At 38.1% G+C, this 18,583-nt stretch overlaps 1 protein-coding gene across 1 annotated transcript in view; it reads right to left on the bottom strand.

The window, feature by feature from the left end:
- Positions 1-293: 293 nt before the first annotated feature.
- The window catches only part of TRIM66 (tripartite motif containing 66), a gene marked incomplete at both ends in the record, with an annotated part of 48,833 nt that continues 30,543 nt past the window's right edge, over positions 294-18,583 (bottom strand). The window contains 9 exons of the mRNA XM_080345525.1: positions 294-563; positions 1,162-1,314; positions 2,445-2,519; positions 4,061-4,184; positions 5,744-6,051; positions 6,817-6,991; positions 7,704-7,764; positions 11,111-11,339; positions 11,544-11,816. Of these exons, the coding sequence (XP_080201651.1) occupies positions 294-563; positions 1,162-1,314; positions 2,445-2,519; positions 4,061-4,184; positions 5,744-6,051; positions 6,817-6,991; positions 7,704-7,764; positions 11,111-11,339; positions 11,544-11,816 (1,668 nt within the window). The remainder of the gene's footprint in view (positions 564-1,161; positions 1,315-2,444; positions 2,520-4,060; positions 4,185-5,743; positions 6,052-6,816; positions 6,992-7,703; positions 7,765-11,110; positions 11,340-11,543; positions 11,817-18,583) is intronic.

Genomic DNA, 18,583 nt, shown 5'->3' on the forward strand with positions numbered 1-18,583 from the left:
AACATCATTCTTTTAGTTTTCTCACTTTCCTGTGTACAAAGGAAACAAACAGTCAATGGCTAGAGGGCTTAGTCTTTTCAAAAATCTTGACAGAGTTTTCTGCTAGGAAGATGACAGTGTGGCCTGAGTGACTTCAGTTGTTCATGCTCCCACATTTATACAGAACTGACACTTTATTCCACTCAGAGGATCTTGACATAAATTTGTAGAACTGGTCACATCTCTGTGATAGAAGCTTGACAGTTTTCCCATACAGCCCTGTCAAAACTTCCCATCAGTAGCTGTAAACAGAATTAGCAGGGTGGCCACTTAGCAACCAAATGCTTTTGCTTTTGCAATCTTACAGCATGGCGCCGTCTCCTTTTAGGCTGAATGCACTCCTGTCCATATGATGGCCACAGAAAATCCTGGGACGGTATCTTGCTATTCTGACCCTCCACTTCTTCAGAATCAGAGTCTTCTTGTTGCATTGAAGGAAAATGCCTATCTGGATAAATCTCCTTCAGTTTGCCCTCAAAAAATACATCTAGGCATCGTCCGGCCTCAGCAACCTCTGAATCTGGCTGTAAGAGAATAAATAACCATTCAGTGTTACTGCACACAGAAATCATTTAGGATCAAACCCAAATGACTACCCTACCCTAATGCCTCGCCTTGCTTCTGTCTGCTACGTCTCCATTAGTCTTCTGTGCACTTTCTACAGCCCATTAGTCCCTCTGCATTTGCAATGTGAGTAAGAACCAGATGTTGCTATTAAGGAACACGTTTCTACACCTCTAAGAAAAAGAGAAGTGCAGTGAACTAGAAAGAATAGCAGTCATCATTGCTTAAGAGTTTCTATGCACCTGAATTTTACCTAGCTATTTTGCTGGCTATGACTGGCTTCTCACAGTAAACTTGGTATTCCAAAAAGTTGTCTGCTAAGATGCCCCTCTTTAATTTCAGATCATATGTATCTCAAATTCTCAAATCCATATATATATCTCCAATTCTGTCATTTAAAAAAGTAATAATAATTTCCAAAGAGTAAAACTCACTAATACTTCTGTTTATCCCAATCCCATATCTGATGTCAATGGAACCAATAGTTACACCAGTGTGACAGCTTAAAAGTGCAACCCTCTAGTTTGTATCCCCTCAGCATCCATTTTAGAAACCTACATAATTGAACTTTGCACAGTTCCAAAACATGAGGCGCACGTCAGTCACGAGTTCCTCAGGTGCAGAATAGTGGTACTTGTCCTTTTTTTGCAACTTTTTTCGTATGCTTGACAAATCCATTGGCCTTTTGATGATCTGATAATAATGCCGAGCCTGCAATAAGAATAAAACACAGGTATGTAACCTTTTTAATTAGAACATTTCCTCTGTGGTACCTTCTATCCAAATTTGGGCAAAAGACACTGGACAAGATTCCCTGCATCAAGAAAGACAGCTCTAGTCTTTTGGTGCCTACACTTGCACATCATCTTCCTGGGTGTTTTTCAGTTTGATTAAAAACATATTTGCTGCAAGACTGATTTTGAAAATAGCACACTTGAGTGACTCCTCTGCTATTTGCACTTTCTAAAGTTTATCCCCAGATATAAATATTGTCATTTAACCATAATCAATAATCCATGTAACATTGACAGTTAACTAACATTTCCCCCAAGCAGTTATAAAAATGGTGTGCTGAAATACTGGCAGCTGATATTGTGAGAAGTAGGCTGCCAAAATTAAAAAATATGCATTCTTTTCATGCATATGCATGCATATCCATGCACTCTATTCAAAGTTCAACAAAAGTCTCTTTCAATGGGCACCAGCTACCAGGATATCCTATTCCTTAAATATTTCTGGGTCAAAACCTACTAGTTAGGTAATGTGTTCCATAAGTTCATTGCAAGCTTTATTACAAGGAATGCTTTTTATATTGTTATTTGTCCTATTAATTCACATAAAACCTTTTTTTTTCTCTCATTTTCCTCCTCTGACTTGTTTCACATTGTGTTCTATTGTTACAATAACATGAAATTACATCTTCCAAAAAATAGCCAGTTAACTGCAAATGTTGAGTACATGGATGAAAGTGCAGTCTGTACATATCCACCTGAAAAGAGTCACATTGCCACCTTTGCGCAAAACACCAGTGCAACATTCTCCATGTATGCAGCAAGTCAACTGAGTCACTGGAACCCCTCATATACCTTTAGTGTCCTACCAGAATCTCACATTGGCACCCAAACCTGGCCTGAGAACACTGACCAGCATTTACCCACCTCCAACCTGGCACCTTCAAAAGCACTTGCTAAAGGGAAACATCTGCCCCTCCCTGGGAAGCAATACTATTTAAAAAAAAAAAAAAAGCTTAAGAGTATCTTTCAATAAGAAAAAGGAGGAACTCGCAAGCTGTGCCACAGGATTTTTGGATTCCCTCTGACCCATGGGTGTGCAGTACTTACCAGGGGGCTGACAGGTTCATGGAATGGGAGGCTCATACTATTGCAGAACAGGAAAAGTACCAGCTTTTCACACTTCTGTGGGAGCCAAATTTGAAATACATTTTAATACAAAACAAGTGAGTTTCATTCTTGCCCTTAGTTGATCAATCGTACTAAGAACAAGGGGACTTTTCATGTAGTCTGGCATTTCTGATGTGAAATGACACACTTCACTCTAACCTGAGGGATGTTTTGCCTCATAGCATTTTTATAGTTTTGAAAGTGAGGATAGTCAAGAAATACAAGAAAAGAAACATCACTTTTTTTTTTTTTTTGCATGCATGCATCTTTCCCAGAAACTCTTGGGAATTCATCACTATCACTAATTCCTTTCTGCAGTCCAGATCCATTCCTTGGCTCTTGACTAAAATAACAGGAGCAACAGTGTGGAAACAGTTAAATGGAAAACGTTTCAACATTATTCATATCCCCTCATACAAATGGATGTAAGTTATGTAGCTGGTAGTGTTGTATATACGTTTAATCACCGTAAACTTGTAAAATACTTTAAGTCTTTGATTTTTTTCACAGATGCAAAAAAAATGCACTACAAAAACATTACAAGTCATGTTTGCTCACAAGCAATGGAATCTCTAATTAACTCTTCCTAAACAGAGCCTCACTAATCAAGACCCAGGTCTCAACTATTTCTGGCTTGTTGTACCCAATCCAATAGAAACAGGCATCACATCAATGTCAAGAAGTTATGTCCAGCTCTTTAGAAGCAGTATAACTGAGGTCTGGAAGCATCATGGATGAATTAGAGCAGTGCTGTGGCTATGATCATAGGCCTTGCCAAGGGGCCCAGTGGTCTAAGAACCATTGCTGTTGTCTTTATGTATGGTGCCCAGACTAGAACAGTGCCTTTTTCTTGGCTTCATTTGTGCAGGGCCAGCTCAACATCTGGACTCAGCTGCGTGGACTTAGCCTCCCTGTCCAGCTGTCACCAATATATACAGGACATTTATTCAGAAATTGACTTCCAAGTACCAAGTGTACTTTAAGAAAAGGCCTTTTTTCATGGGTGATTTGGTACACAAAACTGGTAATGGGAATGGAAGAGAGAAACTTTCATCTAGGTTGAGTTAACAGTGCCTAAATGTCATCTTCAAGGGGATTAATGGCACATATGAAGACTGTCTGATGATTTCAATCCAACTAAAAGTCAAAAAGTGACTACATCACAAAAATGTCATTGCAAGTGGCCTAAGTAGATATCTGAGAAGGTCCCAGGTACTTAAGGAAAAGGATTTAGTGGCAGAAAGCCAGGCAAAGTTGACTGAGGGAACCTAGCTCTGCTGCTGAGTGAGGCTTCCCTGTTCAAAGGAGTAAGGAAATCCAGATCTGCCCGTTTCATCTTTTTATACCATGTCATTAATTTTAAAATTGAACAGCAATGTCTAGATAGAAGAGAATGATACAACTAAATATTAACAATGTTTTTGTTGTATTTATTACTCTCTGAAACTTTCAAGTAGCAACCAAGTCAGAACAGTCATCTTTTCAGGGAAGAAGCAAAGCCTCATGCTGAGATCATATGTCCTTTTCTAAATAGTAACATATATCATTATTCCCACCTTCTGGTCACAGTCATCAAGGCCACATTGTGCACTACAGCTGTGGCTGTAGCGTGTGTTTTCACAGTCATATTCTACCTCTGGTTTCACTGGATTACGGCAAAGTGTGCACACCCATTCTCCCCTACAAAACAAGAAACCAAAAACTTGTGTCAAGTTTTTTCAGCAACCTTGTCAAATAACAAACCTCAGGAATCACTGTATTTGGAAATAAGTCTCATCCTTAACTAGTATTACAACAGCAGGCAACCTGAAGCCCATTGTACTAGATGTTCTTCAAGAGATTTAAATCTAATTAGAAGTGCAATAATTTCAGATTCTACTCATTGCACTTTTTCTGTTACAAAGAGAAAGAGAAAGAGAAAGAGAAAGAGAAAGAGAAAGAGAAAGAGAAAGAGAAAGAGAAAGAGAAAGAGTAGTGTTTGAAATCATGTACCAACAGTATGTGCAGCTGCATTGATTCAAGTACTGTTTTATAAAAAGATATAAAGGAAAAACAGCCAAGAGTTGGGTCATAAGATAAAACCAGATTTGTTTGATAATTGATGTATTTATTATTAATTGATATGATAACCGACATATTTATCTAAGAAATCAACATTATCAGAAAAGGTCATAATTTGTGCAAGCACATTGGTTCTCAAACCAAGTTGACATAATTCTGTATGGGCATAAGTGTCCTTCCTAGTAGATCCACTGAACAATTTCTTGAGGCAGTGATGCAACTTCTGCAACACCATGGCATAAATAGCTACAGATGAAGGTATATTAAACAACAATAAATACAGAACTTTAGTTAAGGAGATTAATTTACTTCATTAAAACTTAGCTTTGCTTAGAAAGATTATTTTAAAAGGAAATTTTGTTTTCATATTGTTTTGAAACTGCAGGTTTAAAAATTACTTATTGGGAATTTCCATCTCTTGACTTTTCCCTCTTTAATAACTTTTTGAACAAAAAGAACACATCAGAATCTTCAAACTAATATCTCACAATGTATTTTTCTCAGCTGAGCATGTTATTTGTATATGTGTGGAACAAATGAAGTAGCTTCTGAGCAATGATTTGTAACAGAATTCAGAATTATATAACACTAACAACGCACATTATTCAGACTCACTTTTAAAGTTTGATACGTGGACGTGTATCTAATTCTGGCTCTTTGTCGCATACAGTTAATCTGTGACAAGTTGCTAGGGAATGTACGTCTTAGGGAAAGCAATGTTCTAAACATTTCCACAAAAGCCCCAGTAATCCTGAATTTCCCATAAAACCAGCTAGCAAACTGAATATAAACTCACTGATTGCCCTTTACTTGTGCTAGGCACCGTTCTTGCAGAGAAGAGCTGACACCTACACCACAGATGTTACATGAGAGTTAGGATTTTATTTTTCTCCAGTAAGTCCTAAGAATGTTTTTAAAGCTCAGGTCCACAACCTCTTTTGTCGTACTGGCCAGCTAACTGCAGAAAGGGCATACGTGGCTGGAAATTGTTCCTGTTAATAATTAATCTAGTTCCAAGTGTGTAAGACAATTCTTCCCTTTGCAAGAAAAGTAATGAAAAAGGCAAGTGAGAGATGCAGTCCTCATGTAAGGTTGACATATACATCCCTGAGGATATATTTTGCCCCAAGGCAGTGAACAGAAACTGAGTACATTAGCAAAATGTCATACATACTCACACTGGAAAGCTAAGCAGGGCTGGAACATGGCAGGAAAGATGGAAGACCTTGGGGCAGCGATCACAACACAACAGTTCTCCTCCATTGAGACACACAGCACAGAAATCCTCATTTTCAATTGGATTGACTTCCTGAGTAACTGGAGATTTTTTCATGGTAGAGATGCCATTGCTGAGCTTCTGATCCACAGATGGTATATCTACAGGAGCAGATTGTGTCTGTTCTGCAGCCTGGGATATAAGCAATTTTCTGTTCTCTGAGTTCTCCTCTTCAGAATTCAGTCCTTCAGGTGGACTAGTGTTATTTATCTTGAAGGAAGAAAAATCTGGCATCAGACAATCATCATTTTCATACACAAGTGTACAACAGTGGTGGTTATCTGCAGACAAAACGGTTTCTCTGCAGTGACCTCTACTGGAGGCGGAACTGGGGTTCAGCAGGCCAATGCTCAGCTCAGTGTCTGCCACCGGCTGGCCAAGTCACCTTGGTCCACATACCACAATGTAATAGTACTGTGAATGAGCTGTTAAGATTTCATATCACAGATGATAGAAACAGGACACTTTACAATCTTATTTGAAAATTTTAAAGTAAACAGCTCAAAACAAACAAACAAACAGTATAGTTTTTTGCTCCCATCAGAAATTCCTGTTTCTTTCTGTGGAAAGACGTTCACACTCGAAACTCCAATGAAGGAACAGAATACAAAGATTTTTAAAATCTACTATGCTATTTCTGGCATCCGTTCTTATCACACAAATAGGCATTCAGGTCAGTTTTAAGGTATTTATCCTATATTTGTAACTAGACAGACAAACCAGCTTGTTTGCTAGAATACAAATACACTACAACTATGCAATCCCAGAGGCAGACTTCTCAGAACTGGAAGTCCCACGCAGCTACACAGCAAACTAAAAGCTGCATTCTCTGTTACTTCAACTCATCACAGAATTGTCCAAGGGTGAAATCAACTAAGACTTCTTTAGTGTATAATTATATTTAGAAACTGTGGGTACAAGCCAGGGGGATAAAGGAGAGAAAAGCAGGTAAAGCCTCAAGGAAATTCCACTCACTTTTATAGACAAACTTGAAGACTGAGTCCCACATTCAATGATCAGGAGGAAATTGCCCTCCTGCTCATTGTCCTGTGGCTGGAGCTTAAACACTGGGAGCTCCCCTGCTTCTGATGTACATATTTTCAGACGTTCCAGTCGCACATAGGGGATCTTCTGCTCCTTACTGTCAGCTCTACAATAAAAATGACACAGGGTTAAATTCAGTCATATTCCACAAAATTCTCCTCCCTATTCAGTTTCAACATTTTTCATGCACTATTGTTTGTGCTCCTTTTCCTTTGTCATAGTGACTCTGCTGGCTAAACATGGAAAATACGGAGTTGTTTTGACATGTAAATTCCTTAAGAAATGTGAATACAATTACTTTAAATTAATCATACGTGTAAATGCATTACTAACTTCTGTACTAAAACTTTGCCATTCTCCATATATTTTTGTTTTATTTATTCCAGTTTGTCATGCTTGATACTTTTCAGTGTGGCTGGTTTCAAGCAGGAACACAGCACATCATCAGCTTTACTTTAGAATATTATCACAGCGGTAGCTGAAAACAAAATTGTATAAAATTGTTGAGATAATGTTAATCCTGTTCCTATTATTGTTTTTAGGATTAACTGGGGCTAAACAGTTTCTAATTCTTCAGATGAGATAACTTTGCAAATATTTATTCACTTTGGAAAGTTATACAGAATAAAAGAAATACATGAACTCAACGCATCTTCTAAATTGTTGTTTTTAAGTTTAAGAGAATTTCAGAATTTTTATCTGTAAGGAGTCCTGCATTCTTTTTAAGTTCTCCGTTTCCATTAAGTATGACAAATTTTCTAAATACATGCATAAAATTTTATGGGCAGTACTTTTGTATTAAAAAAAAACCCCGTTACCTGACATTCTGATTGCTTTTCATATCCATTTCAAAATGTTCATTTTCATAGCTATTGGAATCTGGAACTGAAGATAAGAAAATGAATAAAATATTTATAATATCAGAGTCAGATTAGGGTAGAAAGTACTTCAATATTCATGCACTTCTGACTGGTGTTTAATATGATATCATAAGTGAATTATGGAAGCATTTCTTCTATATGTATAGAAAATGTGTATGCTATTTTCTATTCTGGGATACAGTCTTTGTCTTTTGCTTTTTTTTTTAACCACAGCTTCCGTACTGGATATGAGAAGCCTTTCCAAAATATTTTGTCATAATGGTTACATTCCCAGGGAATTACATATGTACACAGCCATGCCACATTCATCCATATACATGGAATAACATAAGTAATCCCCTTCGCTGTACAGCCTTCACTTGAGAAAAACAGACCTACTGAGGCCTGAACCCCCAAGGCTCAGGAAGTCTCTGTGGTCTCCTGCTCCATGAAAGATGCTTCTAGATCATTCTAGTTACTTGAAAACAGGAAGGAAATTGTGTCTCCCATCTGTCACTGAGGGACAAAAGCTACACTGTATGTTTCTATCCTCCAACCTATGTGACATAGAATCATAGAATCTTTTTGGTTGCAAAAGACCCTTAAGATCATCAAGTCCAACCATAACCTAAATCCAGCACTAAACCACATCCCTAAGAGCCTCATCTATGCATCTTTTAAACTCCTAATATAAACACATGAATTCAGATCTATCCTTTATGTAAGCACATAAGTGACTGTAGTTCTTGGCTGATACTAGACACAAGAGAAACAAAACAACTCTGGATAGATGGGATGGAGTAGAAATTAATGTCCCAATAGATGCCCTCAGAAATACCAGTCCACTGGCAAGTTTCATAGTAACTCCTTCTTTTTTTAGGAATTAGTTTGATGCAGACAATACTAACAAGAAAACAAACCAATATCATGGCTATCTGGAGATATGTAGTGCCAGGAAAACATGTTTTTTTAAAGAAAATCTAGCTCAGGTCAACGGTACCCAACTCATGGCTTGTAAGCAGCATGCCTGTAAGATACTCTTGTTCCCAGCCACAGGAAACACAATACAATCAAGACTGCCAAGGAAAGGTGCATGTCACATCACCCCTAAAGTGTTATTTTCTTGTGACTGTTGCTCAGGTGAAGGGTGGCAGTCATGTATCTGGACAGAATTACTAAAGGCTGACTGCACACTGAGCTGAAGGAGCAGCTCCCCTTGCATGCTGTCAAACCAGAGGATGTTCCAGTGGTGCTGAGTTCCTAATATTAATCAACATTTTTGTTAGCAACTTGGTTCATGAAATAATAGTACCTTGAAAATTTACAGAAAATACCAAACTAGAAGGGTTTGTGGAAAATACCAAACTACAGGGGTTGCAATCATTGTGGCAAATGTTTACAATTAAAAAATTATTTTAAAACATCAGAGAAAGAAAAAGTCTCCTAAATCAGTAAGCTTGAATTGAGATAACCGTAAGTATTATGCTTACAAAGGATCAGATGAATGTAATCACAAATGAAGATAATCGACTAAGGAACAGTTCTGTAGAAGGAACTAAGGGTTAATGATGTGGACCATTCACTACAAGTGAGTCAACCATGTAATGCTGCTGCTGCAAAAAAGCAAATGCCATCCTGCAGTGCGTTACCACCAGTGAGGAATGCAAAACACAAGAAGCTGATACCCTGGCTCTGCATGGCACCCCAGAGGCCCCAGCTGCAGCACTGCGTTTGGCTGTGGGCAGCACTACTTAATTGCAGAGAACCCAGAACAGCACAGCAGGAATGAGGTGGTTTTAATATAATCACAATCCTGACCCATGAGGAGAGACTGAAATAATCAGATTTGTTTAGTCTAGAAAAGAAAAGGAGAGGGGAGGGTGTTTACACAAGCCATGATAAGAAGAAAAGTGGCTGTAAGAGGAAAAATGATGAAATTATGTACAAATGTTACCACATCCCTTGGGGCTAGGGTAAGAAGTATTTTATTATAAATTAAGATGAAATGTTTAGATTTTATATTAGAAAAGGATAAGTCATTGGAAATACATACCAGAAGCAGTGGGGTTTGGCAGCCCAGCACTGCCGAAGCCAGTAAGTCCTACTGAGAGCCACTACCAAAGATAATGTTGCCTTGCAACAGAGCTAACCTCTCTTGCTGTGCACTCCGCACATGGTGACTGCATCTCCTCAGGTCTCTCCTCACTGCACACGTTTAAACAGGGAGAGCAGGATGGGAATTGCTCACTCCTGAGCCTGCCTTGTAAAGAAGCAGCACCATTGAATTCAATACTCTATTCTTCCCATCCTCTTGCACAACAGGACCCATGTTTTGCACAGAACAAATTTGTAACGTTTGTTATAGATTGTGAGATTCTGTATGTTGGGGCTGTTTTCTGTGTATAGTGTCACACAACCCAAACCACATACTACAAAGCTGCTCCTCTCAGAGACACTTAAGCCTGATTGAGGCACAGCTTTTTAGGGGTGTGCCTGATTCTTACAACTCACACAAATGATTGTGGCATAATTACCACAATTTGGCATAGCACATATAAGAAAAGACAAATACATTTCCTTGGCTCACTGAGCTAGGCCTCCTTTGTACTAATTAGAATTCTCTGAATAAAAATACAGCACAGAGATACAATTATTAATTCATCTTTTACAGAGAAAAGCAGCCAAATATTGGCATAAGTCACAGGATAACAGCTTGATCCTGCAATCCCTTGCTTGCATGAATAGTCCCATTGACTTTCAGAGTTTTCAGGAATGAGGCTTTACAGTGTAGCACAGGATGCTAGCAATTAGCCCATGAAAAGAGTTGAGTAAGGTCTAATTCTCCATTAAGGCTGAAGAAATAGGTCTTGGCTGAAGGCAATGTTATACAGTAGACAGAGCCAAGCAAAAGCACATACTGTGCAATATATTAACCTAACAAAAATTTGCTATGCCATTGATGTGAAGGACTCAGCAGAAGGCATATTACATTTTGGAAGCAATTTCTTTTTTTAATTGAATTTAGATTCTTCAAAACAGCTCTTCAGTAGTCATAACTGCAGGTCTCATTAACAGGAGTGCTTCTAAGAGAACTAATGCTCCAGGTACTTCACATAGACACACTTGTTTCTGGTTCATAGATGAAGGATGTTACAAATGCAAGGCATATCATTTTCATGTTTTTCCTCCACAAATGAGATCAAACACACTTTTCCATTGGATTAAGTACTCTGATATTATTTGAAGCTTGCTGGAAAAGCACATTTATATGCAAGTATATTAATAAGCATACTGCTTTGCAATGCTTGCAATGCACAGTGCTAAGAAAGACAGACTAAAATCCTAAATAATGAAAAGACGGGTACCTTCTTTGCTTCTAAGCTGTTCTGTTCTGGCATTCACAGGCAGGAAAGAACTGTTGCTGAGCAGTTCAGAAGGAGAAGTGCAATGTTGAGATTTTTTGATTGAAAGATTAATAGGTTCTTCCAGAACATTTTGCATAGAAAAACTTGATTCATCAACTACATCTTGCCTAGCAGTAGCCAAGCTGTTTTCTAGAGGATGATCTACAATAATGAAGTCTTCATTTTCCAGCTTCAGGAGGAAAAAAAAAAAAAAAAATCAAATTTTATTATTAATTTTCTTTACATCTTAAGAAAATAATTTGTAATCAGTCTTCAAATACCAGATAACGAAAAGTTCACTTACGGAAATGGCTGCCTTTGACTGCCTAACAATAACATGTGCTATCAATGAAAGCAGATTCCCTTTCAGTAGAGGGGTTCAAGTGATTCTTACCTTGCACTTAGTGCTGCCCTGAAGTGCATCACCTGGTGTGAGGTCAGCAGTGACCCTGGGGCTCAGGTCACTCGGAGCTCTGCCCAAGGTCAAGCTGGAACTGGGAATCGACTCTGGTGCAGTATCACAGTCACAAAGGGCATTCGGGGACAGGCCAAGAGTTATAGCAGCTGCTTCTTGCATCTGTGGATCGGCCGAGCTAGATGATCTTGTTGAAGGTAATTCCATTTCTAAACTGTTTGAAAAGCCCACAACACTTAAGGATGCTGAACGCTGGCAGAAGAGAAATAAAAATAATTTTTTAAAAGGTCAGTAAGCTTTTCAGCAGCAAAATGCTACCATTCTTTCTTTCCATAATGGATGAGATACTCTTTCACCTATACATAATAAACCAGTTGCGTCATGAGGGCCTGAAAGTATCTACTGTAATATTATACCATTTCCAAAAGGTTTAGAGTTTCTGCCATTAAAACTGAAAACTGGAAAAGGAGACACCTAGGTTATTATTCTATGATTCACAAACAATGTCTTCCTTTGATCAGTCCAAGGGATCCTGATTTTTAACTCCCTACAATGAATGGGAAAACTAAGCATGTAGAATATTGTATTAAATTAATCCTTGATATAAACCCACTAGCTTCTCTTAAATTATTCCAGAAGAAATAAGATCATATCAGAAATTTTATCATCTTATTAAAAAATTATCATATGACTTTATTTATAAAGAAAATCAAGAAGAAATATTATTTGGATCTGACACAAGTGGATGAAATTATTGTTACAGTTATTGATGCCAAAAACTTTATGCTAGTTAGCGCATCCATCCCATTTAAACGCATTTGCCCTTTAAATATCATAGTGTAACTCGAGAAACATCCTACATGTACTAACAAAGAAAAGATGTACATGTCTAATTTCCAAAAGAAAGAGAATATTCACCCAAGTCTCTGAAATAGTTTTAGCAACATGCCTTTTCTACTGTCTCGTGATTTGTCACTGTCAAAACCTCAGGAATACTGTTATGCAAAACAAAGCAAATCCTCCTATCTAGGTGAGTTTCTTAAGCTGCCTTATATCCAGGAATGTGGGACTGTGCTGAAATCAGGACTCTTCTAGCATCTATATGAAGCAAATATAAGCAGTTTTAAGAAGTATGCAGATGTGCCACTTGAATATGTAATTTTCCATTTATCTCATCATAGTTTATTGGGGTTTCACCCTTGAAAACTGACCAAATAAATGATTTTTGTTTGACTACAATACAGCAAGTAGCACTCATAATATAAATCAAGACAAAAGAATTGTGTTGATTGCATCTAAATTACAGTTTAATTTCATTGTTGTACTTATTTTTCTTCTAGGGGCCTGCGACTTTGAAGTGAATCTGAGACAGGACCCATTTCCTAGATTTAATTAGTATTCTTCTCAACTGTTACTCCATTTTGGATTTTGATACCTGTGTCCATCTTAACCCAACAGTGGTAAAGACAGTAGCCTAGATTGAGCTGTCAACTGTGCCTGTGTAAATCCAACATAATGCCAAAGAAGTCAGTCCTGAATTCCTCTACTTGCAATGCATATCACCTCTATGCTAAGAGAGCACTCTGTCCGCAGACATTAATTTCTACCTAAGGATGTAATTTAATTTCCTTTTCCTCAATTTGCAAGAGACACTGAGGTAGGAGCTTTGCCTCAACAGTGACCTCTTATATTCAATGAAACAAAATAGCCTCCATTTGATACAGAAAAAGATCAGCTCTTCTGTGGCACTTGGGAAGGTCTGTGCCATTCTACCACATAGTGCTCTAGTAAGCCTGTTTTAAACAGTCCTGTCTGTAGAAGGCACTTCCGAGAGTACAGGGCATTTGCCATTTTCCTCCTCTTCAGGCAAATGAATCTAAGCTGTCTGAGCTATAATAACTTCTTGGAACCAGCTGGAACTGGTCAAATATGTTCTTCCTATCTTATATTTGAGATGAAAACTAGCACACAGCAAATGAGGAAATGCATTGGTTGAGTCACAATTTTCCATATACTCTAAGAACGTTCATCTTTCAAACCAAAGGAATAGATGTAGGTTTGAAAGGAACCCAGCTTTCATGGTCACATATCCTAAAGAAGTCCACAAAGACCAAAAACATGAATTGTTCTCCACTTAAAGAAAATAAAATAAATAAGCCGAATCCACGCTTGAACTGAACAGATGGACTGTAATCAGCCTTGCCTTTTCCCTTTATTTCAAAGTCCATTGTAAGTATTAATTAAGTTCCTGTGAGGTAATTAAATACTTATTTAGCTAGATGCTCAAAAGCACGAGGCATCCACAAATTCCTGTCCAAGTCAATAGGAACTACCATTGGAAATGGACAGCACGTTAACTGAAGACCTTGCAGCTCTTCACTTCTTCTAAGCACTACATGCATCTTGCTTTACTTATGTTACAAGAGCATGCCATCAGCTATTAGGGATAGAGACCTGACCCTGTGAAGATGCATCTGGGTGTAACTCTGTGCACTGTAGGCAAAATGTTAGTCTCGCTGAGGCTGTGGTAGGGTTACTCCTGGCTTCAGCGAAACAAGTTTACTTACTGGGAGTAGTCACTGGGACAACTCCAACTGCAGAAGAAAAGCAATAGACATATGCATAAGACATTGTTATAACTACAATTTTTAGAAAGGCGAAATTCAATTGCATTATATGGCTATATCTTTTTTACTTTTCTAGCTAGCATCAGTTTCTTCACAGATCTTTTTAGGTTATATAAGCCAATATAAAACCTTTCTCTTGTTAAAAAGAGAAAAGAATAATGAGGCCATCAAACTGCCATCTGTCTTTCCCTTGGGGCAAAAGTTAATTTTGTGGTTATTTTAATGATGAAGCAACATTATGATCTTTCAGTGCAAAATATTAAAACTCACAGTTAAGAACAGACACATTCCATTCTGATCCATGGAGCTGCTGTCAAGTGTGAAGTGAACAATGCACTGGGAACAAGGCTCATTAATAGCCTATTAATTCACTCCCTAAAATAATCATTTCTTTTGCCATTAGCAAAAATTTCTCTTTTCCCTTGACAATTCAGCTAGTTTTTGAAAATGGGATGCCTTTAAAGAATTGATCTCTGTTTTATAAAAGCTCTATTGCTTTTACATTGCAACCTTTGAACAACAACAAGCATTAATTATGCTCTTGGGTAGAGGGTGGCTTCATCTCTATGTTAATTTTGAAACTTTTGACATTTTAATGTACAGCCTGGCACAAACTGTATCTGTGTCATTAAAAATGGAATTCTCATTGTCTCATAATTAATTTTGGTCTGATGATCCTTATAATATAATGGCAGCAGCATCACCACCCCAAAATGCCTTCTACCACAAATTTAATAGCTATGGTAGTGAAAGGTAAGAAGAAAGAACATGCAAAGTACCTTCAAAGAACAAAAAATAAACATATTGTTCATTTCCAATATTCCTTTGATCACTGTTGCATTTTAAAAGGTCCAGTGTAAACATGCAGCACTAATACAGAAGAATTCTGAGAAGTAAATACTTACCTTGAAACACTGGGATTAGGATTTGTTAGGATTGTTTTGGCAAAGTCTCAAGGCTGTTGACATTAAGTGTCATAGATAACGAAAGCTAAAACTAGGAACCACCAATTCTCTTTGCTATAAGAGAAATAACACGCTGCAAATGGTTGCAGAGTAATGAACGGCTGCTATTAAGTGGAGCAATCCCCCTGGCAGCTCATTATGCTAGGAGGTTAAACAAATGTACTACTCCAATCCAGTTGTTTAACTCACCGCACACAGCAGCACTGATAGCACAGTCTACACATGCTTCCTATTCATATTTCCTAATTTCACAATAGAATCCAAAAGATTTCCTTTCCATTTTTATGAGAAAAAGAATCCAAATCTTTCTTAATATTTTGCCTGAATAACCTGGAGCCAGCTTAAAGCGAGAGGAAGAGACTGTATGGAGCAAGCAGCATCATGTTTTATTTATCCTTTTTTCCAGGTCAAAGGAAAAGGTTTTGTGAAATTAACATTCCGAGAAATGTACCTAATTGCATCAAGCATGAAGGCATTTGTGCTGCAAGTGGCTTAATTCTTTAATGTCAAAAGATACTCTGATACTTTCTGAATTTGCAGGATCCTAAATTCCAGGGTGTTTTTATTATTTCCTTCACCTCTAATTCTCCTAAAATTAGTAGTAATTAGGGAAAACAAACAAACAAACAGTAAAAATAAACTCACCCCAGTCTCAAGCTCAGATTTGAAGTCTTAGGATTGAGTATTAAATTATTACTTTCAGGCACTAAGTAATCACAACATGCTGAGTGCAATATTAACAAAAATAAACCTGTACTGTGCCTCACAATCCCTCTCCCACAAATTTCACATGGTTTTAAAGGAAGAAAAAGAAATTGTTATGCACTTGCCACTGAGATGGAGAAGCTGTCATTAATAAAGCTTGGGACGAATGTGTTGGGGCAAAATATCAAAGAATGCCACCGACAGCAGACAATCCAACTGTGCCCAGGCCAGGGAGGTTTCTAGTTCTACTGCCCAGGACGCAGCTTAAGAGCTGAACAAGACAAATAAACCTCCCTGCCAGGTCCCTGATCCTAACTAGAGAAAGGGGGGCACTTCTGGAGTCTGAGAAGGAGAGATGTCCACCTGGTCCTGTGACAGTGCCAATGCCTGTTGCAGCAGTATCTGAGTCTCAAACTACAAATTTGTGCTATAGATGCATGGTGACATTTCTTCAAATGCTAGGTACCCCTTGTTCATCACAGCCACAAGTGATAATTAGATACATGTAAGCAAAACACAGGGATTGTATGCCCTTTATTACTTCTGAAAACACAATTAGGCAAAAAAATATCTTATTATTCTTGCCTCTGTTCCAGAATAGATGACCTCTCCAGTCCTGTGTATAAATTAATAACTCAATATCACACTATGCAAAAACAACAGGAGAACCATATCATTGCAGAAGGTGGGTAATCCTTTCCAGAAAACTGTTAATCTAATTCAGTACATATTTTTCACTCTGCATCTTAGCAATTCAATAACTTGTACAAAATCTGTTTGCTAGAGCTTGCCACAATTCCCCATAACAAAAGTGTGAGTATCACAAAAGTTATTCTGAGACTTGTCCTCTGTCTTGCAGGCATTTTTACTGGAAATGTTGGGTATTCGACAGGCATGGAGATGGAAAAACTCCACAATCCAAAACAGAGGTTCCAGCTATGTGAGTGCAATATATAGACAGGGGAGTATGAAGAGAAAATTATATCCATTTTGCACACAGACAGAAAACTTCCATTTCTAATGTTGCATTCTTAAAATGTGCTCATCAAGTCCAAAGTTATGCTAAGTGCAGGACTTATATCAAACAATCAACAATCTAAGTATAGAAACATTTATTCTGCACAAAAAATTCAATTCACAGAGAAAGAATAGTTAGAGGAATATACAGGAAGACAAAGTTTGACAAAATATCACCATTCACGTTCCAAAAACACTGAAACAAATGAAAACAAGCACCACATAACTAAGGTTACATATTTAGAGGCTATACTATACACATGCATACAGAGCAGTTGGGCACAGACAGGAAGTACTCAGACCTTTAAGACAGCAGTAGCCTTGATGCCAAAGTTTGTGATTGGCATCAGCTAGAAAACCCTACTTTATACAACTGGAAAGCCAAAATTCTGTCTGCTCGGTGAAGCCAGATTTAATTTTTGTCCTGATAGGTGGTGAAATGTAACACACAAGGACGTTTTACAAATGCATGAAGTGCTTCAACCCTTGCTTGTCTACTTCTGCTTATCAATAACCAGCTATAAATGTGAGGGACAGAAAATGGTACTCAGCAGAATAACTAGAACAGGCATTCTTTGAACTCAAAGGCACTCACACAGCATATGAATGTCTCACACCATGGTATAATGGCTACACTAGCACTTGTCCGGGATGATCTGAATAACGTACTTGTGGCTTCCCCATTTATGACTATTAATAGCATCTGCTCTATAATGCTTCACATATAAATATGATCCCATATGCAGACAATTCATCTGGCTATCAGTAAATAGGATCAAATGCATACCATAAACATGTTTCAAAGTTAATGCACAGATGTTTAATTACATGTGCAATCAAGCCTTGACCCCCCTCTGAAATAAAGGAAACCACTGGACTAATGGAAGCTTTTATGTTTTGACAGATCTTGGCAAACATCTCTAAAGAGTTAATTCTGAGTTTTGCTACATCCTGGTTCACACTGTTTTCTCTTTAATGGAAGAATCTCAGCAGCCACAGAATTACCTACTCCACTAGGAATGCTGTGCACAATGAAGGCTGTCAGAGTTCAGCAGAACTGCAACACAAGGCCAAGAAGTCCAATACCAATTATTCTCCAAAAGGCACACAGTCCTTCTCCAGGCAGCAAAAGCTTTCTCTAGCCATCTTCTCTACAATATTTTCCAAGTGCAGTATTTTAGACTTCTCCATATTAATTTTTTCCATGTCCTCCAAGAACTTGAGAGAGTTGAAAAGTTCTGAATACAGACCATATGAAAGTAAATGGATGAACACCAATACAGAAATTTTTGTCTGGAGATAAGCGTGGTCAATAAGTGTAGTCATGGTCAATGGGGCAGAGTCCAGTTGGAGGCCTGTATCTAGTGGAGTCCCTCAAGGGTCAGTACTGGGAGTAGCACTATTCAATATATTCATCAATGATTTGGATGAGGGAATAGAGTGCACTGGCAGCAAGTTTGCTGATGACATCAAACTGGGAGGAGTGGTTGACACGCCAGAAGGCTGTGCTGCCATCCAGCGAGACCTGGACAGGCTGGAGAGTTGGGTGGGGAGAAATTTAGTGAAATATAACAAGGGCAAGTACAGAGTCTTGCATCTGGGCAGGAACAACACCAGGTTCCAGTATAAATTGGGGAATGACCTTTTAGAGAGCAGTGTAGGGGAAAGGGACCTGGAGTCCTGGTGGACAGCAGGATGACCATGA

Source organism: Nesoenas mayeri (assembly GCF_963082525.1).
Source record: "Nesoenas mayeri genome assembly, chromosome: 5".
In the NCBI taxonomy this organism is placed as follows: Eukaryota; Metazoa; Chordata; class Aves; order Columbiformes; family Columbidae; genus Nesoenas; species Nesoenas mayeri.